A 23,577-nucleotide genomic window follows, 5' to 3' on the forward strand; every position below is an offset into this window, starting at 1 on the left:
TGCTTTCATTTGTTGTGTGAGGATTGGGGGCAATTAGCAGCTGGCATATAAGTGCCCAGCAGAGGCCTGGCACTGCTCTTATTTTTCTGCTGTTAGTGTTACTCATGCCCATGGACTTTTGCTCGAGGCACCGTCACATCGGCGGAAACCCTAAGCAGGCACACACAACAGTTGAAGAAGAGCTCTGAGAGCTGCATGGATAAGAGCAACCCTCTAGCTAATGAGTGGAATTCAGGGGCGTTTGGAGGAACCCTGGCTTCAAAGGAAGATTTCACAAAGGATGAGGATCTTGTCTCACCCAAACCATGCCTTTCTCCTTGGAAACGTTTCTCAGAGGAAGAAAATCTTGCATGGAATGGCTGATGAGTTTCACTGCGCAGGGCGCGTGTGGAGGCTGAACTGGCCAGAGCAAGGGTCAGTGTGTGTGTGTGTGTGTGTGTGTGTGTGTGTGTGTGTGTGTCTGCTGGGCTGTTCTCAATTCATTTGGTGCCCAAGTGAAGTTGAGTGAGTGGACGGATGGATGGGTGGACGAGGGACAGTTCCCAGGATGCAAACGGGGAGGTCCCAGAGAGACCCCGTCCGTTCCTCCCTGCCACGAGGGCAGCTCTGAGCGCGTACTTGTTCTTGAAGACTGTGCTTCTCCTTCTTGGCTTCCTCCAGCTGTAGTTGCAGTTCTTGGATCTGCCCGATGTCAGCAGCAGACTAGTGAGACCAAAAGAAAAAAAAAAAAAAATTCACCCTGAGACTTTGCTGGGAAACTCCTGCTGGCAAGCCCGTCTCCCCACCCCCACCCCCAGAGGTCTAAGACTCTCAGAGCCTCCGTGACAATAGCTCGTTCCAGAAAGTTACTGCTCACATCCTCCCCACATCATCCATCTCAGTGTCTGCTGAGTCACTCCCGTTATGTAAGCCCATGGCTCTGGTCAACCGCCCAGCACACGATCAGACACTCTGGAGAGCCCAGACAGAAATGGGCTGGCCACGGCACCAGGGCCAGATGGCAGAGGGAAGAGAACTCTTCCCTGGGTGTCGGGTGACTGGGATTCTAGACTTGGATACTGGCTTTGGCTTCTCTGCACCTCAGTATGCCCATCTGTAAAATGGGCTGCGAGTCTCTGTTTAGCTCCTCTACACGGAGTTTGTTCAGAGATGAAGGGAGGCAGTGGAGACTCTAAAGGTCCTTAAAGAAAGTAGAACCACGCTGTTAAGTGTGATCATCTCCGAAGAGAGGGATTCCAGCGGGCAGGAGGGCCCCTCGCTTTCTATTTTCCACACGTCTTTATTAAGTAAATTATTTGTAACACACATACGAGTGTACTGCCTTTGTAATTGATCGAATGCAGAAAGTTCCCTTTGACCCAAAATAAGTGTGAGTCATAAAGGCAGAAGATGGCATAGGCCATTTCTGTGATGGCTGTTCTAATGTCGAGGCTGTAATTGGTTCTTTTTGTTATCATTATTCCTTGTTTGGCAGAAATTCCCCCAGATCCTGTCTCTGGAGGATGCATTTGAAGGCTGGCAGACAATGTACCAGGGATCCCCTCTGGGGTGCAACGTGGGGAAGACGCTCCTTACTCCTGGAGGGAACTGCTCTCCCCCGTTATGGGAAGCCTGCCAGGGATCCCCCTCACTCATCTGTCGGCTCTACCCCAAGGTCTCTGCTGTGCTCCATCCTACCACCGAGCCTTGTGACCGTGTCCTGGGTCCGGCCGCCCACCCATGTCCACTCCGCCTCTCCAGTACAAGCCAGCTGACCCTCTCCCTCCTGCTCTGGCCCCTAAAAACCTTGCCAATGATTCTCATCACACATAAAATAAAATCCAAAGTCATCTCAGCCTACGAGCCCCTGATCTGGCCCTGCTCTGCTGGCCTCACCAAGCTCATCTTAGGGCCACGCCCCCCCTCATTGGCCTCCTTCCAGCCTCTCAAATGTGCCTTCTTGGGCTCTTTATACATGCTATTCCTTCTGCCTGGAGGACTTCCTGCAACCCTCACTATTCTACCCAACCTAATTCACTCCTATTCCTCATTCAGATCTCCATCTGAGAGCCACCTCCTCAGGGAAGCCCTCCCTGACCTCCAACCTAGGTCAAGATTCGTGTTCATTTCCTTTCTGGACCCTAAGCTCATTTTGCAAGCGCTCCTCTGTTCTGGGTGATTATATGAGAAGCTCTGTCCAGCCCGTGAAANCTGCACCTCAGTATGCCCATCTGTAAAATGGGCTGCGAGTCTCTGTTTAGCTCCTCTACACGGAGTTTGTTCAGAGATGAAGGGAGGCAGTGGAGACTCTAAAGGTCCTTAAAGAAAGTAGAACCACGCTGTTAAGTGTGATCATCTCCGAAGAGAGGGATTCCAGCGGGCAGGAGGGCCCCTCGCTTTCTATTTTCCACACGTCTTTATTAAGTAAATTATTTGTAACACACATACGAGTGTACTGCCTTTGTAATTGATCGAATGCAGAAAGTTCCCTTTGACCCAAAATAAGTGTGAGTCATGAAGGCAGAAGATGGCATAGGCCATTTCTGTGATGGCTGTTCTAATGTCGAGGCTGTAATTGGTTCTTTTTGTTATCATTATTCCTTGTTTGGCAGAAATTCCCCCAGATCCTGTCTCTGGAGGATGCATTTGAAGGCTGGCAGACAATGTACCAGGGATCCCCTCTGGGGTGCAACGTGGGGAACACGCTCCTTACTCCTGGAGGGAACTGCTCTCCCCCGTTATGGGAAGCCTGCCAGGGATCCCCCTCACTCATCTGTCGGCTCTACCCCAAGGTCTCTGCTGTGCTCCATCCTACCACCGAGCCTTGTGACCGTGTCCTGGGTCCGGCCGCCCACCCATGTCCACTCCGCCTCTCCAGTACAAGCCAGCTGACCCTCTCCCTCCTGCTCTGGCCCCTAAAAACCTTGCCAATGATTCTCATCACACATAAAATAAAATCCAAAGTCATCTCAGCCTACGAGCCCCTGATCTGGCCCTGCTCTGCTGGCCTCACCAAGCTCATCTTAGGGCCACGCCCCCCTCGTTGGCCTCCTTCCAGCCTCTCAAATGTGCCTTCTTGGGCTCTTTATACATGCTATTCCTTCTGCCTGGAGGACTTCCTGCAACCCTCACTATTCTACCCAACCTAATTCACTCCTATTCCTCATTCAGATCTCCATCTGAGAGCCACCTCCTCAGGGAAGCCCTCCCTGACCTCCAACCTAGGTCAAGATTCGTGTTCATTTCCTTTCTGGACCCTAAGCTCATTTTGCAAGCGCTCCTCTGTTCTGGGTGATTATGTGAGAAGCTCTGTCCAGCCCGTGAAACCGCACATGAACGCAGGGATGGGATGAGCTTTTCTCAACCCAGTGTCCTTGGCATTTCACACAGCACCTAATGCATGGTGGGAACACAGTAAATATTCAGTAAATGAATGGATATAGACANCCAACTGCAGAGAAATTACAGCCTGCGACCAGGGCGGAGGGAACAGGGTCCATCTACTCGTGTCCCTGACATTACTCAGCTGTATCTTGGGCAGGTCACTTGACCTCTCTGGGGACATCTTGTAGTTCATTCGGTGGGGCCAATCCTACCTGCCCCATGGGGCTGCAGGGAACTTCCAGGGGAGTGGCTAATGAGAAATAGCTTTGACAGTGGTGACGCCCACTGGCGGTGGCTTGGGTCACTGGCCCGCAGAGCTAAAAGTCACTGTAATCATTAAACCCCGCCCCAGGCCATCTATGTCTTACCTGCCCTTCTCAAGGTCCAGCTGCAATGCCACCTCCTCCTGGAGGCCTCCCTGATAGCCAAGCTTGAAAAGACCTCCAACTCCCAAAACTCCCAGCCTTCTCTCCATACTGTGGGTCTTTATGGATATATTTCACCCACATCTCCTACAAAACTCAATGTTTCTAGAATGCAGCATCTGCTCTTTTGTACATCTGCCTCCTCCCTTGCGTGCATAAGTGCATGAGTGGGTGAATGGAGACGGGCAGAACTGGCTCCATGGTTAAAAACCCGGACAGACAGAGGGGTCAAGGTCTGAAGCAAGGGAAAGATCAGAGGAAGAGAAGAAACTTGAGAAAGGAAGGAAGAAGAGACAGAAGGGGAAGATGGATGGAGTGATGGCACATGGCTGTGGATGGAGGTGGACAGAGGAGGATGGAGGTGGACGAAGGTGGATGGAGACGGATGGAGGTGGGTAGGCTGGACGGATAGGTACTTGTGGGACTGTGCGGTCGAAAGCAGGCAGAAAGGAGGGATCGGGGGGAAGGAACACGGTTGGGAAATGGAGAAGGAACACGGATCCAGAGAAAGACATGAGCAGGTGGAGGGATGATGGGAGGATGGACAGAGCTTACACAAAAGCCCCACTTCTCTCGGCCTGAGTAATATTTACATGTCCACAAATACCTCAAATCTCTTAATCTGCACTTTCTGGAACTCCGTCTTGTTCTCCAGGTCACAGATGACCGCCTCCTGCCTGCTGACAATGGCTCTGTCCACGGTGGACTGCTCCAGGTACTCGATGCGCATCTGAGCCACCTGCAGCTGGGGGGGACCCCGAGACGCCCATTGACCACCTGCTGGCCCCGAGTCCCAGCATCGAGACACATGCGGGACTCAGCCCCAGATCCATTCACACCGCCTCCTTCTTGGCTCTGGTGATCATGTGTTCAAGGCACAAGCACACACTGTCAGTACCCTCACCCCAGCCCCTGCCCCTGGGTCCCAGAGGTTGGAGGTGATGATTCCTGTGTGTCTTCAGCGACGAGCATAAGACTTTCAATCAGCAAGCTCTGGCATCCCAGGACGCAACCAAGAGTGGGCTTGGGAGCCAAGCACATGCATCAGAGTTCAAAGCCAGGCTCTGCCCCTTTCCAGCAGGGGGTACCTGGGCAGGCCCGTTCCCCCTTGAGCTCATGCTTTCATTTGTTGTGTGAGGATTGGGGGCAATTAGCAGCTGGCATATAAGTGCCCAGCAGAGGCCTGGCACTGCTCTTATTTTTCTGCTGTTAGTGTTACTCATGCCCATGGACTTTTGCTCGAGGCACCGTCACATCGGCGGAAACCCTAAGCAGGCACACACAACAGTTGAAGAAGAGCTCTGAGAGCTGCATGGATAAGAGCAACCCTCTAGCTAATGAGTGGAATTCAGGGGCGTTTGGAGGAACCCTGGCTTCAAAGGAAGATTTCACAAAGGATGAGGATCTTGTCTCACCCAAACCATGCCTTTCTCCTTGGAAACGTTTCTCAGAGGAAGAAAATCTTGCATGGAATGGCTGATGAGTTTCACTGCGCAGGGCGCGTGTGGAGGCTGAACTGGCCAGAGCAAGGGTCAGTGTGTGTGTGTGTGTGTGTGTGTGTGTGTGTGTGTGTGTGTCTGCTGGGCTGTTCTCAATTCATTTGGTGCCCAAGTGAAGTTGAGTGAGTGGACGGATGGATGGGTGGACGAGGGACAGTTCCCAGGATGCAAACGGGGAGGTCCCAGAGAGACCCCGTCCGTTCCTCCCCGCCACGAGGGCAGCTCTGAGCGCGTACTTGTTCTTGAAGACTGTGCTTCTCCTTCTTGGCTTCCTCCAGCTGTAGTTGCAGTTCTTGGATCTGCCCGATGTCAGCAGCAGACTAGTGAGACCAAAAGAAAAAAAAAAAAAAAATTCACCCTGAGACTTTGCTGGGAAACTCCTGCTGGCAAGCCCGTCTCCCCACCCCCACCCCCAGAGGTCTAAGACTCTCAGAGCCTCCGTGACAATAGCTCGTTCCAGAAAGTTACTGCTCACATCCTCCCCACATCATCCATCTCAGTGTCTGCTGAGTCACTCCCGTTATGTAAGCCCATGGCTCTGGTCAACCGCCCAGCACACGATCAGACACTCTGGAGAGCCCAGACAGAAATGGGCTGGCCACGGCACCAGGGCCAGATGGCAGAGGGAAGAGAACTCTTCCCTGGGTGTCGGGTGACTGGGATTCTAGACTTGGATACTGGCTTTGGCTTCTCTGCACCTCAGTATGCCCATCTGTAAAATGGGCTGCGAGTCTCTGTTTAGCTCCTCTACACGGAGTTTGTTCAGAGATGAAGGGAGGCAGTGGAGACTCTAAAGGTCCTTAAAGAAAGTAGAACCACGCTGTTAAGTGTGATCATCTCCGAAGAGAGGGATTCCAGCGGGCAGGAGGGCCCCTCGCTTTCTATTTTCCACACGTCTTTATTAAGTAAATTATTTGTAACACACATACGAGTATACTGCCTTTGTAATTGATCGAATGCAGAAAGTTCCCTTTGACCCAAAATAAGTGTGAGTCATGAAGGCAGAAGATGGCATAGGCCATTTCTGTGATGGCTGTTCTAATGTCGAGGCTGTAATTGGTTCTTTTTGTTATCATTATTCCTTGTTTGGCAGAAATTCCCCCAGATCCTGTCTCTGGAGGATGCATTTGAAGGCTGGCAGACAATGTACCAGGGATCCCCTCTGGGGTGCAACGTGGGGAACACGCTCCTTACTCCTGGAGGGAACTGCTCTCCCCCGTTATGGGAAGCCTGCCAGGGATCCCCCTCACTCATCTGTCGGCTCTACCCCAAGGTCTCTGCTGTGCTCCATCCTACCACCGAGCCTTGTGACCGTGTCCTGGGTCCGGCCGCCCACCCATGTCCACTCCGCCTCTCCAGTACAAGCCAGCTGACCCTCTCCCTCCTGCTCTGGCCCCTAAAAACCTTGCCAATGATTCTCATCACACATAAAATAAAATCCAAAGTCATCTCAGCCTACGAGCCCCTGATCTGGCCCTGCTCTGCTGGCCTCACCAAGCTCATCTTAGGGCCACGCCCCCCCTCATTGGCCTCCTTCCAGCCTCTCAAATGTGCCTTCTTGGGCTCTTTATACATGCTATTCCTTCTGCCTGGAGGACTTCCTGCAACCCTCACTATTCCACCCAACCTAATTCACTCCTATTCCTCATTCAGATCTCCATCTGAGAGCCACCTCCTCAGGGAAGCCCTCCCTGACCTCCAACCTAGGTCAAGATTCGTGTTCATTTCCTTTCTGGACCCTAAGCTCATTTTGCAAGCGCTCCTCTGTTCTGGGTGATTATGTGAGAAGCTCTGTCCAGCCCGTGAAACCGCACATGAACGCAGGGATGGGATGAGCTTTTCTCAACCCAGTGTCCTTGGCATTTCACACAGCACCTAATGCATGGTGGGAACACAGTAAATATTCAGTAAATGAATGGATATAGACATGGATGGAGAGGCAGATGAATAGATGGAAGGATGGATGGATAGATGGGTGGATAGGTGAGTGGCTGGGTGGGAAGGTGGGGGGATAGGTGGAAAGATGTGGTATCTGGGTGGATAAAAATGAGGACAGGTGAATGGGTGGACAGATGAGCAGATGACTGGCGGATGGCTGAATATTTTGATGGGTAGTTAGAAGGGTATGTGGGTGGGTGGACGTGTGGATGTATGCATACAGAAATCAAAATTTTTCCTGGTGAAGAAGTCTTCCAGGAATGCACACCCATCTGAAGGGGACTCCCTCCTCCATTCGGATCGCGTGAAATTTCATCGTTCCTGGCTATCCTTGTGGCATTTATCCCTCCCAGGTCCTAAGGCCAGAGATCGGCCCAACCACAACCCTTCTCGACCTCCGGCACCTGCCCGGCCCGAGGCTCCGAGCCTTCTTCCGCTCTCCATCACTACCTGAGCAATGAGGTCTTTGTGCTTCTGCATGAGGTCGTTCAGGTCATCCTGGTCCTCATCGATGTGTTTCAGCAGATCTGCTCTCTCCAACTGTAGCCGGTACAGCTGCTCATCCACCTGGGGGCGGGGCAGGACAAGGGTGGGGGCAGAGCCAGAAGGGTGTGGCGGAAGGGGACAGCAGGGGCCTCACCAAGAGCAAAGTGGTGGGGGGCGTCGCCTGTGGGTGTGTCAGATGAGGGTCATGGGTGTGTCATGGCATGGGGTGTGTGTGTGTGTGTGTATGTGTGTGGGCAAATTCCTCTTAATCTGGTCCAACAAAATCCGGAACAAAAGGTCCAATAGGGATCTTGAGGCAAGCTTCTGCCTATAAATCTGTGCCTATACCTTGATTTTAGGATTTCACATGTGGAGTAAAAAATTTAAGCCCACCTTGTATGCACAGACAGGTGACTTAGAAACGCACACCCAATTTTCACCAGTATATTAGATTCATAATATATGTTCATTTCCCCCCATTCAGTGGCGAGCACATAGTAGGTTCTGAATAGATGGCTGGGTCCCTTATAGGAGTGAGCCTAAGTGGGCCCCTGAGAGACACTCTTGTCTCCACTTATAAGAATGAACCCACAGTAGCCCAATGATAATAATCGAGTCCCCTGTAATGGCAGTGAGCACACAGTAGGACCATAACAGGTGCCTGGGAACCACTTACAGTGGTGAGCACACCGTGGGCACACTCTAGACATTTTCGTTCCCGTGTAGGGTGCTGAGCAAACAATAGGCTCCTACTGAACACATCCCCACAGTCCTGAGCACACATTAGGTCTACAATACGTTTCCTCGCCTACCTTTGCAAAGGTGAGCACATAGTTGACCATCATATATGCCCTTATACCTTTAAAATGCTCAGCTCATAGGAGGATGTCTGTGCTCTCAGAGTGTTGACCCAGGAAGTTCCCAGTAAGTACCCTTGGTCCCTCTTACAGCGCTGAGCACACAGTGGGCCTGCGCTAGTCCCCCGAGCCCTGCACTGGCCTGGGGCCCCACAGTTCCTGGAAGGGACAGGTACCAGGCTCTTGCTCCTGGTCATGTTCTCCAGCTCGCTGTGCATGTTCTCCAGGTCCGTGGTCAATGCCTTCTGCGTCTTCAAAGCGTCCTCACACTTGGCTTCACTCTGCTCCAGCTGTGACAGGCAGGAGTATGAGAAGAGAAGAGCCTCGTGAGGCCGCCTCCTTGAATGCCCTTCCCCTCCGGCCCAGCCCCTCCCGGGTGGCAGAATAATTTACAGATGATCCCCATGTCTTCGCAACTATTCATCAACCCACGACGAGGGGAAGCGACTGCGTTTGCATCTGAGGCGGCCGGGTTCTGAGCTACTCAAAATTGAACAGGTATTGTCCCATGAAATAAGGCTTGTCTGCTCCAGTTCCGGGAGCCAGTCCCCAGCTCTGCTCGGAAAATATTTGCTGTCACCCACTTAGTGCATGCAGGGAACAGCCAGCCTGGTCCCTGGCCCCCTGTGGGAGAGGGGGATACAGACAGTGATAGCACGGGAAGGAAGGCGTGGAGACACTGGGAACATGGGATGAAGTCAGGGAAGGCTTCCTGGAAGAGGTGCTCGAAAGTCAGTGGGAACTTGCCAAATAGATGTTTCTCTTATTTAAAAAAAAATATTTTATTTATTTGAGAGAGAGAGAGAGATACCATGAGCTGGGGGAAGGGCAGAGGGAAAGAGAGAGGGACAAGCAGACTCCCATCTGAGCGGGGAGCAGGGAGCCCAACACCGGGCTCTACTCCAGGACCGTGAGATCATGACCTGAGCCCAAGTCAGACTAAGCCACCCAGACACCCCCAAGTAGACATCTCTTACCCAGGTTTCAGTTGTAAACCCCCTTTAAATGGTACGTAAACTATTTGCCATGTGAGCATTTTCTTGAAGATTAAGAATCACCGACCTCAACTAAGTTTCTCCTGCTCACTCTTTTCTTTCTCATCCATTCACCCACCTGCACACAGCAGGCCTCCTATCTTAGCAAACTGGAGCCATCAAATAGGTCCAAGTACTTACACGGCCCCAGAAGCCACACATTCCCTGCTGGAGAAAGCCACATCCCGGCACAAACCCTGAATCCGTTCTGCAATTGGCAATTTCCCCTTGATTTCCAAACCCAAGAATCTCTGAGTAGAAAACAGCCTCAGAAATCGCCTAAGGAAAATGCTCGGGGCTCAGAGAGGGACAGTGCCGTGCCTGAAGTCACACAGCTCAAGGAGTGAAGGCAGCCGCTTGTATTGTCCAGACCAGCAGACTTTCTCACTGCCAGGCCACTGCTCCACCAAAACAGTTAATAATAATAAGGTTGGTGCTCCCAGACAGAAAAAAATAAAATAAAATAAAAGCAAGGTAGAGTCCCCGTGAAATGACACACATACAGTCTCTGGTCCCTGAGGCCACCAAGTAAGTGTGGGGGCCCCATTGATCTATAAAAGGAAAACAATTGAACCACAGTGGACCCCAGCCCAGGACAACTGGCCAAGGTTGGGGGGGGGTCTGGGGGTAGAGCCCACCTTGGGATCATTGTCATCTCCTTCCAAACTGGGCAGAGAATGTCTTCAGCAGAATATCAGGACCTCAGCCCAGATGTTAGAATCACAATAATAACAATGGGAGGCGGGGAGAATGGGGGTCACCAATATCTCCTGTCAAGTATCAGGGAAAGGTTCTGCTTTCATCTTGACTCGTAATCCTCATCTTTGAGCTGTGAGGCGCCTACTGCTAAAATCCCCATTTTACACACGGGGGGAATGGAGGCCCTAACCTCCTCCCACAGTTTTCTCTCACTAACCTCCAGTTCCAGCCCCAACTCACTGCCAGCAGCCACAATCCATCCCCCACCCCCACCCCTGTTTTCCAAGCCTCCAGGAACAATATATTCCCGCAGTGGGCTCAGCACAGGGGGGCCCACTTCCCTCGGTGCGGGGGCTGGGACACACGGAGAGCAATGCGGAGCAAGGGGAGCCTCATGGACAGGGTGAATGAGAAGTCAGACACAGGCTTATCTTCCTGCAGGCGACTCTAGGGCTGTTGGCAAGGCGGGGAGGTGGCAAGGAGGGCTCCCTGCAGGCAGAGGCCTCACTAAAGAGAGGCACTTAAGCTAAGACCTGAAAGATGCAAGGAGACAGCCGCGTATAGATTGAGGAGGAGGAAACAGTGCCCTGAGTGGAGGCAGCAGCTGGTGCAAAGGTCCTGAGGCAGGAACAAAAACAAAAGTGAAAATGATGCTGAGGGGCAGAAAGATAACCGGTGTGGCTGGACAGCTGTACAGAGAGGGGGAGGGAGGGGGATACTGAAAGAGTGGCTGGGGGGGTCACATTAGTGAGGCTAGTGAGCCGACCACCAAGTGCAGGTTCATTTTCAGTCTGTAGGGCAACTGCTGATGGAGGGGGCGGGTAGCATGATCTACCCTGGCTGCTGCGGGCAGGATGGGCTCTAGTGGACAAGACTGGAAATAGGGCAGCCAGTGAGGACACCCCCTGGGGTGTGCCAAGAAGAAAAGGTCCGGGCGGGCAGGAGCAGGTGGGCCGTTGTGGGAGATGAGGTCACGTAACTAACAGTGGAAAGGAGGCATGGCACAGGGCCCTGCTGCCAGGCCAAGCTGCCGGGCCCAGGGCCAAGAGGCAAGCGAGAGCCACTGTCAGTAACTGCAAAGTGCAACGACAAATAACGAGGGCAGCACTTCCCATCTGCTGAGCTCCTTCTTGGGCTGAGGGTTTTGGCAGCATGATGCCCTGGTCCTCAGAGCCTCCCCGGAGCGAGAAGGCTCTATTTGTATCTCCATTTTACAGGTGGTACGTGATCCATTATTAAGAAATGCTCTTTCCTTTCCCCAGTCTCCCTGGAGCAAGCAGAGAGCCAGGCAATTCATCCCCGGGCAGAGAGGGACATGGCTGCCGGTGTTATTCGTAGCTCCTTCTGGGTGAGGGATAGGATTATCTTGGCCCTGATGGGTCTTGGCATTAACAGTTGCACCTGCTACTGTCATTTGGGGACCATTTCCAGGACACTGTACTCTCTCCATCTTGCTTCCTAAAAGCCCCACAAGACCTCTTGGGAGTGGGGCCCCACCTTTAGGACCACCTGATAGAGGAGGACACCAGGGCTCGCAGAGGGGAAAGGAATTGCCCACGGTCACGCAGCTGGTCAGCGGAGAAGCCTGGCTGGTCCAACCCCAGAGTCCAAGCTCTTTCCTGCTGGGCACCACTGCCCCTCAAGGAAAGCCACTCTCTGGAAGGTCTGGACCACACAGGGAGGATGGATTACAATAAGTGGGAAGCTCAGTTGCAGAGCGAATGGTCAGCTCAGTGGCTTGGTGCTATCATGGGAGGCATCCTGGTAGTGTCGTGAGGTCCAGGGCCAGGCTGGAGGCTGCTGAATGCGAGCGGGAGCAATGGGAGACAATGGACAGAACTCGGAGGTCGAATCAATGAATTAATGGGGTGATGCCAAAGAAACGAGCATCATCCGCTAGGCATGAGGAGGAAACCAGCATTTAACTGACCTTTGCTGAGTGCCAGATCCTACTGGGGGGGGGNCGGGGGGGGGGGGGGGGGGACAGAGCCTGCGCATGGAGCCAGACCCGGAGGACAGGCCTCTCTCAGCGGTTCTCTTAACCTCATGCCTCAGTGTCCTCACCTGTAAAATGGGGGGAGTCACACCATAGGATCTGTGTGGTCCCGGGTAGTGAGTGGAATCAGGGGGTTGCACAGCACCGTGCCTGGCGTGGAGAAAACCCCAGTAAAGTAATGGTGGTTGTCACTGCTGTTTGTCTCTTTCCTTCCCTTAATGGCCTAAGAAGTTGGGGGGGGTAACCCTGTCGTAGAGGCCAGGAGAATGAGTCATCAGACTCCCATCGCCGGGATGAGGCAGGGCCTGGGCTCCCACCGTCTCAAGGAGGAGTTTCGGGCTTCCTGGCAGACTGGGGGGGGGGAGGGTGCGAACCCCGAAGCCGTGCCAGCCAGTAGGATCTGGATGGGCCAGGCCAGAACCCCCCCCCACTCTCCCTCCCGCCGCAGCCCCAGGTCTCCACTGGGCAGGCTCCGGGCTGCTGCTGACAAGCCATCTAAATGCCGAGCTTTAAAATTTTCAATTTATTACACTTTAGGGAGCAGGAAGAAATACAGGGCCATCTCGGGCTGATTTTCCATTATGGATGACCCGCCGTAAGAATAACTCACCGCACGTTATTTCCATAGGGGGGCTGTTTGAGTGACACTTTTATGAAGTCAGGTGGCAAGTCTTGCTGGGGCTGAGATCAGACCCTGTCAGGGGAGCGACCCTGCCCACTGCCTCTTCGCCAATGCTCTCCCTTCCCAGGAGGTGCTCCAGGAGGCGCAGAGAGCGGAAGGGAACAGGGCAGCCGGGACTCCCCCTCAGGAAAGGTTATCAGGGTCCGCTCTCCGGTCCTCATAGCCAGTGTGGCCATGAGGATCCCGGGGGGGGGGGCGGGCAGGAGACGCCTCACATCTTTCGGCTCCAAGTCACTGTCCATCTGCATGGATGAGCCTTCCTGGGGTCCTTGTCAGACCTCCAAGACACAGGGTGGAGAGGGTTAGGGGGATAAAGTCCCTGGTGATTTCCATCTATTTCTAGAGCTGGCATGGTGCTGAGGATAGAGAGGTCAAGTGACTTACTGAGGGTCTTACAAACACTAAGCAGCAGACGTGCAATATGAATTCCACTCTGAGCCATTATGCTGCATTCCTTCTAGAACAGTAGTGCCCACGGCAGATGCTTTAGAGGGGAAATTTTGTAATGTGTCTGCATAGTGTCTACTCTCCCTTCTTTTGATAGTGGCACCCCATCCTCCCTGAAAAAAAAAAAAGTATGTATATATATCCACCCCCCACAAATGTCCATGTGCTTCTGACAGAGCTGACCGCCCCCCACACACAACTATCAAGCTTCGAGAAGGGCATGTGACTCCGCCTAGCCAATCAGAGCACTACGTCCTGTTGGCCAGAGGGCTTCGTTGTGGGGTAACAGCATGGCTGACGCCAGGAGTTTGCTGGGACTACAGAAACAAAGTTCATTCTCTGTGATGCAGGATGTAAGCTTGGAGTGTCTGGGGGCCCTCTTTCTAGCAAGAAAGAAAAGACGGCCTAGAATAGAAGGTGACATCTAAGGTGCTAAGGCAGGAAACACAGTCTCAATGACATGGTTGGAACACCTAGATCCAGCCAAGCCTGAAGGCCGTTTTCACCTCAGAGCTTTTCAGATATTTTGGCCAACGACTTCCCTTTCCCTGCTTGAGCCAATTGTAGCTGGGTGGCCAGAAGCCAGACACAGAATGAGTGAACGAGTCAGAGGAGATAATATGAGCACAGTGTCAGCCACAGAGTAAACACTCGAAACCACAGGTGATAGTGTTTGTTGATCCTGTCCTACCAAAGATGTTGGATCAACGTAGCTCCATCCAAAACCCTGTGGTAGAATCACAGTCGTTCATTCTTTATCTATTCTGGGTATGGATCCCTCCCCATAGGGGGATAAACAACACCCCTTCTTGATTGTTCAATGGCAAAAAGAGGAGGGAATGAGAGTTCTACCACACCGACTCTATGAGGCACCGTGGGGGCCACTCACCGTTCATTATCACTGTGGTCCACAGCAGCCCTGCATGGCAGGGATCAGCCCACGTTGTGTTACAAAAGAGGGAACCATATGCCGGGCAGGGGAGGGGACTTGCCGGGGGTTAGACTCAAGTCAATGGGACTCCGAGCTCGTGCTTTTCCTGGGTCCCCACACAGCCCACTCTGCACACAAGCCTTTCCCTCCCGCTGAGTTCATCCTGAGGCATTCTCTCTGCAACATCCCCCTCCTTTCATTCCCCAGAAGGGCAATTGAGATTCCCATCACATAGACATCAACTACAACCCGATGAATAGCATTACTTTTCTATGCAAAGCCATCTGCCTGCTTAAAATACCTGGTGAAAATGTTTGCTTTGGACTTATTAAGCTACTAGATGAGTGGGCTAGACATATGGAATTAGGCAGCCGAGAGGGAAAATGCTGGTATTTCAGCAGAGCAATTAGAACCCTGATTTCTGGGTCTGGCTGAACGACGCGGAGGGTTTAAGGATCCCGCATCACATGCCATGGGGAAGCGTTCTAAGAAGTGGTGTCACCGGTGGGCTAATCTCAACACTTTCCAGGCCTTGACATCCATCAGGGCACTAGGAAGAATTAACCTTCAGTAGGAAGGCCTTCCCTGAAGGGGATTACCAGCATCTCAAACTATAGAGGGCCCTGATATCGAACAAATTTATTAAATGCAAACGTATTAAAAATGTCAGNCGGAGGGTTTAAGGATCCCGCATCACATGCCATGGGGAAGCGTTCTAAGAAGTGGTGTCACCGGTGGGCTAACCTCAACACTTTCCAGGCCTTGACATCCATCAGGGCACTCGGAAGAATTAACCTTCAGTAGGAAGGCCTTCCCTGAAGGGGATTACCAGCATCTCAAACTATAGAGGGCCCAGATATCGAACAAATTTATTAAATGCAAACATATTAAAAATGTCAGGCCAGGTCCACCCATGGTCTCTCCGGCTCAGAAGTCNCCTGCTTGTGTTCCCTCTCTCACTGGCTGTCTCTATCTCTGTTGAATAAATAAATAAAATCTTTTAAAAATAAAAATAAAATTAAAAAAAAAATGTCAGGCCAGGTCCACCCATGGTCTCTCCGGCTCAGAAGTTTGATGACAGGGGCCCCAAGGGGAGATTTCCTTAGACCATCTGGTGGTTACTCTCTGTGTCCTTGATCAAACCATTTGAGCATCTATTAACCATTCCATCGTTTTCCTTACATTGTGCTAGTGGATTTATTGATGCNCCATCGTTTTCCTTACATTGTGCTAGCGGATTTATTGATGCATCCAAGTGCTTTCTGAGCGTTTACTGTTTCCACCTTCTTCAGAGTCAAAATAATCATTATCAGCAGCAGAAAAATTGTAGCTACTCTCCGAATGCGTACGACTGAATAAGTTATTTGCAGCATGTCACGATTCTGTGAAGTGGGTACTTTCATCACCGTTTTAGAGATGAAGAAATTGAGGCTCAGAGAGGTTACTGAACTTGTCAAGATCACACAGCTTCTAAGTGGTGAATGGGGCCAGGACCTGAACTGAATTTTAAATCCATGGCATTTTCCCGTAAGCCCTGTGGCATGGGCTTCCCACCTGCTGAGTAAAACAGACGTCCTTTTACTTGTTTATTTCTTTGAGGGTTTAAGACTCCTTCCTCGGAGACAGAGGGTAACTACACTTACTGCAGTGAGCATTTCGCGATGCCCATAATTGTCAAAGCGCTAGGTTGTACACCTGCAACTAACATGATATTCATGTATATACTAACATAATTGCATGTCAACTCCACTTGAATAAAAATGAAATTAAAAAAAAGAGTCCTTCCTAATTTTGTGTTATAGGGTCTCAGGACTGCTCTGGTACTATGTGACTGAACGGACTTCAAGAATTTCCTTCCTTTTTTTTCTATTATTTTTTTTATTATGATACGAACAAGAATCTCNTAGGGTCTCAGGACTGCTCTGGTACTATGTGACTGAACGGACTTCAAGAATTTCCTTCCTTTTTTTTCTATTTATTTTTTTTATTATGATATGAACAAGAATCTTGTTCCTGACCTCACCTCTGGTGGCCGTGAATTTGGAGCATACTGATGTCCTCCAAAGAGAGAAGAAAAACAAACAAATGAAAACAAACCTTGGAAAAGCAGGATAAAATACACATAAAACACCCCCCCGTTCCCATCCTATCATGCCCTCATTTTTATCCTATTTCCAACACCCCGTTGCTCCAGCACTCCATGGCTCCCCTAAAGAGTGCAGCATCTGAGTGCCTCCCTGTCTGTCTTCTCGCTAGACAGTGAGCTCCCAGAGGCCACCTGGGGCTTGTTCCCCTCTGTGTCCCCACATGGTAGGGGCTCCACGCACATGCACTGAGAGGACCAGGGGAAGAGGTCAGCTCAGCGCATCACGAACCTGTCCTGGTCGGCGGGGCTGCCTGCGTCTGCAGCCCAAGCTGCCCACTGCCCATGCTGTTGGAGCCAGCCCCGAACACCCCCTTGGGAAGCCAGCCCCTGTCTGGCCATCCCCGGCTCCCCCCCGAGGGCAGGCCTCTGACCCAGACACTGGTCACTGTCCAGACAGCCAGCTCCACAGGAAGGACAAGGGGCCAGCCATGTGGGCAGGAGCCTCCCCTGCAGGGGGAAATGACCCAGCTAGGGAGAGTAACCACAGACTCATTCAGCAAACCTCTAGGGGCTGGATCTCGAGTCCAGGCTTGAGCTCCCGGTAGGGGGGTGAGCTTCCCGCCACCCTGCCCCACCACGCTCACTTAACCAGAACATGCAGCTAACCAGAACACTCTGCCTGACCAAGTGGTTTTATTTTATTATTTTTTATTTTTTTTTAAAGATTTTTTTTTTATTTATTTGACAGAGATAGAGACAGCCAGCGAGAGAGGGAACACAAGCAGGGGGAGTGGTAGAGGAAGAAGCAGGCTCATAGCAGAAGAGCCTGATGTGGGGCTCGATCCCAGAACGCTGGGATCACGCCCTGAGCCGAAGGCAGACGCCCAACCGCTGTGCCACCCAGGCGCCCCTTATTATTTTTTAAATTTATTTTTAAAAATTTAAAAAGATTTTATTTATTTATTTGACAGAGAGAGAGAGAGAGCGCACAAGCAGGGGGAGCTGTAGGCAGAGGGAGAGGGAGAAGCAGACTCCCCACTAAGCAAAGAGCCCAATCAATGTGGGACTCGATCCCAGGATCCTGGGATCAACTGAGCTGAAGGCAGACGCTTAACTGACTGAACCACCCAGATGTCTCTATGACCAAATGATTTAATTTAATTAATTTATTTATTTAAAGATTTTTTAAATTTATTCATTTGAGAGAGAGACAGAGAGCACAAGCAGGGGGAGAGCCAGAGGGAGAGGCAGACTCCCAGCTCAGCTGGGAGCCTGACATGGGGCTTGATCTCAGGACCCCGGGTTCACGACCTGAGCAGAAGGCAGACGCTTAACCATCTGAGCCACTCAGGCACCCCTATGACCAAGTGCTTTTAAATTTGGATTCCAAGATATCTAACTGGGACTGACCAAGTGGGTTACCTTACTCTTAAGAGCTTCTGTTCATAAAATGACACAGCTAAGAGAAGGCAGCAGTATACCCCAAGGTTTCTCCCAAAGCGGGAGAAAGTCTTTGCAAGATACAGAACTAGCAAAGAGCTTACATCCAGAAGAGCCTACAAATCACTAGGAAAAATAGCCAACAGTTTGGAAGAGGAACATACAGCTTCATCGGGCAGGAGTAGCTCTCCGAATTGCCAATCTACTTTGGAAAGGCAATCCACCTCTCTACTACAGGGCGATCAAGATGGAACCCCAGGACACCTCCTCCCACAGAACGGCTAACGTGAATAACGAACAAGCCCAGGGGCTGACCAGAACGGGACTCCGGTGGGACGCGTGTTCCACTGGCTGGAGTAAAGGCATCTACAGACACTTGGCAGAACCATGCGGCTACCTCCACCACAGTTCAAGAACCGCCCAATGGTTACAGCAGCAATGTCCACAACAGCCAAACTATGGGAAGAGCCCAGATGTCCATCGACAGATGAGTGGATCAAGAAGATGTGGTCTATATAGACAATGAAATATTACGCAGCCATCAAAAATGAAATCTCGCCGTTTGCAAGGACGTGGATGGAACTAGAGGGTATTATGCTAAGCGAAATCAGTCAATCAGAGAAATACAATTATCATATGATCTCACCAATCTGTGGAATTTGAGAAACAAGGCAGAGGATCATAGGGGAAGAAAGGAAAAAATGAAACAAGATNAAACTATGGGAAGAGCCCAGATGTCCATCGACAGATGAGTGGATCAAGAAGATGTGGTCTATATAGACAATGGAATATTACGCAGCCATCAAAAATGAAATCTCACCGTTTGCAAGGACGTGGATGGAACTAGAGGGTATTATGCTAAGCGAAATCAGTCAATCAGAGAAAGACAATTATCATATGATCTCACCGATCTGTGGAATTTGAGAAACAAGGCAGAGGATCATAGGGGAAGAGAGGAAAAAATGAAACAAGACGAAACCAGAGAGGGAGACAAACCATAAGAGACTCTTAGTCTCAGGAAACAAACTGAGGGTTGCTGGAGGGGGAGAGGGGTGGGAGGGATAGGGTGGCTGGGTGGTGGACATTGGGGAGGGTATGTGTTGTGGTGAGCATGGTGTATTGTGCAAGACTGATGCATCACAGACCTGTACCCCTGAATCAAATAATACATTAGATGTTTATAATGATTAAAAAAAAGAAACACATGCACCGNTTGCTGGAGGGGGAGAGGGGTGGGAGGGATGGGAGGGATGGGGTGGCTGGGTGATGGACATTGGGGAGGGTGTGTGTTGTGGTGAGCACGGTGTATTGTGCAAGACTGATGCATCACAGACTTGTACCCCGAATCAAATAATACATTAGATGTTAATAATGATTAAAATAAAGAAACACGTGCACCATGATCCAGAGATACAACACTTCTGGGTCTGCACCCTACAGAGATGCACACACATGCACTTCCCTCTCAAATAAAATAACACGGGAAAAAAGTGTGCATAGTAGCTGTATTCTTAATCACCAAATTCTAGGTGCAACCCACGTGTCCATTGAGCAAAATGGCCCAATCGTGATACAGTCTCAGGAATAGCAAGGACGATGACCTAACTACTACCTATGATGGATAATATTAGTCAGTCTTGTATGTATCAATGGAGGAAAAAAATATAGCAAGACCCAGGCCAGAACACGGGAACAGGACAAATTCATTCGAGGAGCCACATGAGCGGATAATCGAGAAAAGACACTCAAGCTGGCATCTGGTTCATCACCTCCTCCCCTAAACCTCCCAGCACCTTCCTTGATCTTCCTCACAATTAGTCGGTGCTGGTGACGCTGGTCCTATGATGGGCAGCTCCCCCCTGTTTGCCTGGGACTTCTCTGGTTTTAAAATCAGAAGTCCTGTGTCCTGGGAACCACTCTCNAAGTCCTGTGTCCCGGGAACCACTCTCAGACCTGCATAACATCCAAAGGTTCTGGAATTCCAAAGACGGAGGCTCGAATTCCAGTTCCCCCAAATGGAAGAGCAGACACAATTGCCCTGAACCTTCCCCAACTGTCAGCGTCCGAAAATACAGAGAAAGAGAGACGGAGGGCCTACAGCAAACTGAATGCAAGCGCTTTCGCCTCCCAGGTTGGATCCTGAACGTGGAGAAAAATCACTACGAGGAACATTAATGGGGCCAGAGGCAACATCTGCATTGTCAGCAGGTAAGATCGGGGCTCGGCAAACTTTTTCTTCAAGGACCAGCAAGTAAATATGTTTGGCTTTGCAGGCCAAGAAGAAAAAAATGAAGGATAGATAGATAGATAGATAGATAGATAGATAGATAGATAGATACTATCCTNTGAACCTTCCCCAACTGTCAGCGTCCGAAAATACAGAGAAAGAGAGACGGAGGGCCTACAGCAAACTGAATGCAAGCGCTTTTGCCTCCCAGGTTGGATCCTGAACGTGGAGAAAAATCACTACGAGGAACATTAATGGGGCCAGAGGCAACATCTGCATTGTCAGCAGGTAAGATCGGGGCTCGGCAAACTTTTTCTTCAAGGACCAGCAAGTAAATATGTTTGGCTTTGCAGGCCAAGAAGAAAAAAATGAAGGATAGATAGATAGATAGATAGATAGATAGATAGATAGATAGATAAATAGATGCTATCTTTATGTAACCACTTTGAAATGTAGCCATTTAAAAACATGAGAACCATTCTTAGCTCTCAGGCTGGGTTAAACACACACACACACACACACACACCACCACCACCACCAACAACAAAACAAACAATAAAAACCCCAAAAGCAGACAACAAGACACAGGCCGTTGGATTTGGGCTGGATTCGGCCTGTGGGCTGTAGTTCATCGACCCCCGGATTCGAAAACGTGATGGGTGTGAAATTTCCCATTCTGATAAGAGCAAAATGGCATCATGTTTGTAACTCTTTTCCCGATAATTCGGGGAAAGGTAATTTGGAGAGAGGATGATAAGGCAAGTGTGGTAAAATGTTACAGATTGATGAATCTAAATGAGGGCTAAACATGGATCCTCTGAACTATTCTTGCCACTCGAAGTTTGAAATTCTTTCAAAATACGTTATTTAAAACACACACACATACACACAAGCCAGTTCCTTCCCAACCCTGTGACTCTGGGCAAGTCTCCTATATGCTGAGTTTCTTCTTACCTAGAAGGAGCATAACACTAGCTGCTTCCCAGGGAGACCCAGGGCCCATCCTGTGAGTCCCTACCCACCCGCAAAGCACCTGCTGTCCGCAGACCCACGCCTACACTCTGGCCCCAAATAGAAAAGGCCATGCTCACGTGGTGTTCACTACATTCAAGAGGGTTGAGGGGCTCAAATGAAGTCATGGCATGTAAGCGCTTGGCCCCATGCCTGGTACAGCATAAACAATGGTCCCTTGCCATCGGTATCATCATCATTAAGAAGGCTGTGATTACCCGGGGGGGATGGCTGGCTGCTCTAGGGCCTGGCCCTCCACAGCGCTTAACGGTAACAGGTCCTTTGGGGGAGGCATATGGACGTCACTCCCCGCCTACAGTGAAACCAGTCAGCTCCCACTGCATTTATAACAGCATTGGAAGTGTCAATATTGGTGGGGTGAACAGGCTCGCAATAACCATGTCCTCACCCAATTACAATTCGGTTTTTATCTCCTCCGACAGGAGGTTATGTTAATATTGAATCAATTCACTCCAACATCATCTTTAAAAAGGAAAAAAAAAAAAAGTCTCTTCATATAAAATCCCCAGGCCACCTGTCCTGCGGTTCCTGGCTGGGGAGAAGCATTCCGAAGGTGCTCACTCACACAAAAGACTCCCATCAGAGTCATCTTCCCAGAGCGGATTCATTATTTTCAATGTCTCATGGAAGCATGGGTGACACGTGGTAACAAATGTCCCGACTAAAGGCACTGGGGAGGAGTCAAGGGTTATCAGTCTTCTGTGCGCTAGCAGCGGGATCAGCGGGAGCTCGGGCTGTTGGACGACCACGGCTGGGAGTTCATCGTGTACAAGACACACCAGGCCCAATGGGCCCACTGGAAGGAACGCTGGAGCTGAGCCTGAATTGCCCGGTGGAAGGGCCTACAGTAGCATACGGGGCTTTCCAAAGGGACACGAGGGCCCAGAGAGGGCAGAGGGCCAACAGGAGATACATTCACGGTCTGGGGTAGCACATGCTAAAATCCCAGCCGTTGAAGTCTCTGGGTTCAACTCCCGCCTTCGTGACTTTGGACAAGTCTCTCGGTACTTGCACTTAGTCCGGTGCTCGCCTTTAAAGGAGCTGGAAGGTAAATGGGGGACCCAGGCAAGCAAAGGCAGTGACTGTGAGAGACTAATGTGTACTATTCTAGACCGAAACCCAGGAGACAGGGAGAGAAGGGAGGTGGGCCCTCACCCAGCCCGTGGGGGTCAGAGATGGCTTCCAGAGACGATGCCCAAACCCAGGCTCCGAAGAGAATGAGATCTTCCGCAGGCCAAGAGGTTTCAGAGGGGAGAAGCAAGAGGCCACAGCCTGGGCAAAGGTGGGAAGGTGGGGACAGGTGTGAGGGACCCCAAGCTGTCCCTTAGCGGCTGGTCAGAAGTGTCAGGGGCACGGGAGCCAGACTCTGCCTCCGTAAGGGTCACATTGGGGAACCCGCACTGTATTCTGAGGGCAATGGGATGCCACTGATAAATCCTGAACACAAAGATCCAAGACTGTACATAAATTTTAAAAAAATTCTCTCTCCATGGGCACCTGGGTGGCTCAGCCAGTTGGGCATCTGACTCTTGATTTTGGCTCAGGTCATGATCTCAGGGGTTGTGGGATCCGCGCTGGGTATGGAACCTGCTTGGGATTCTCTCTCTCTCTCTCCATCTGCCCCTCCCTGCCCCCCAAATTCTCTCTCCAATGATCAGATGGCAGTTAGATGACTTGCACAAGACCAGAGGCCAGAAGACAGGACAGAACCCCAAATGAGAGCTCGGGGCGGTGGCAGAGGAGGGGGGAGAAGGGAGCGGATGGACTGAAGAGCTGCTGAGGGGGAACAATGACGGAGAGTCGGTGGCAGCTCTGTGCTCAGCCGGAAGGCATGAACACAGTGCCCAGCTTGAAGTAAGTAAATGCAAGGGCTGGGCGGCGGGGAGAACCTCCATCTAGCGAAAAGCAAATACCGTATCTCTTTGGGGGAACAGACAAAGGTCAAAGGCATGAATCAAATGAAGGGTGGAAAAAAAAAAAGCAACCGCTGCCCTGGAGAAAACGTCCTCTTCCGCTTTCCCATCGGAGTCAGGTGCCAGTATCTTCTCCTCACAGATGTTATTTATGCATGCCGATTATCTCAATTATAGATCTTGGTTGTTGGGATTGCTTCTGTCTCCAGATTAGTTTGTTTCCAGTGGAAACGTTCCAGGGGAATTAATTAGTAATTGGCTCCTAAGGAACAGGTGTCATCAGAACAACCCCACACGATGCCTTGCCTACCCGTTCCGCGAGGTCTTGTAAAATCGTGTGCCCAGGAACCTGTCTTCCAGCAGCCAACACCTGTGATGGGGACATGGGGGCCCATGGGGAGCTCTCCATTTTAAAAGTCACTGTCTTAGGATTTCTCATTTAGAGAATTCTTTCAAATCCGTGGCCTAGTGTGCTTTCTACCGGCCCCATAACTGGGAAGATCATTCCCCTTTTTCGGTGAG

At 50.9% G+C, this 23,577-nt stretch overlaps 1 protein-coding gene across 1 annotated transcript in view; it reads right to left on the minus strand.

The window, feature by feature from the left end:
- The window catches only part of MYO18B (myosin XVIIIB), a 246,829-nt gene that overhangs the window by 77,218 nt on the left and 146,034 nt on the right, over positions 1–23,577 (minus strand). The window contains exons 34-37 of the mRNA XM_034638624.1: positions 8,745–8,858; positions 7,676–7,792; positions 5,524–5,607; positions 4,396–4,533 (exon numbers count right to left, since the gene is read on the minus strand). Coding sequence (XP_034494515.1) covers positions 4,396–4,533; positions 5,524–5,607; positions 7,676–7,792; positions 8,745–8,858 — 453 coding nt within the window. The remainder of the gene's footprint in view (positions 1–4,395; positions 4,534–5,523; positions 5,608–7,675; positions 7,793–8,744; positions 8,859–23,577) is intronic.

Source organism: Ailuropoda melanoleuca, chromosome 12 (assembly GCF_002007445.2).
Source record: "Ailuropoda melanoleuca isolate Jingjing chromosome 12, ASM200744v2, whole genome shotgun sequence".
Lineage (NCBI taxonomy): Eukaryota > Metazoa > Chordata > Mammalia > Carnivora > Ursidae > Ailuropoda > Ailuropoda melanoleuca.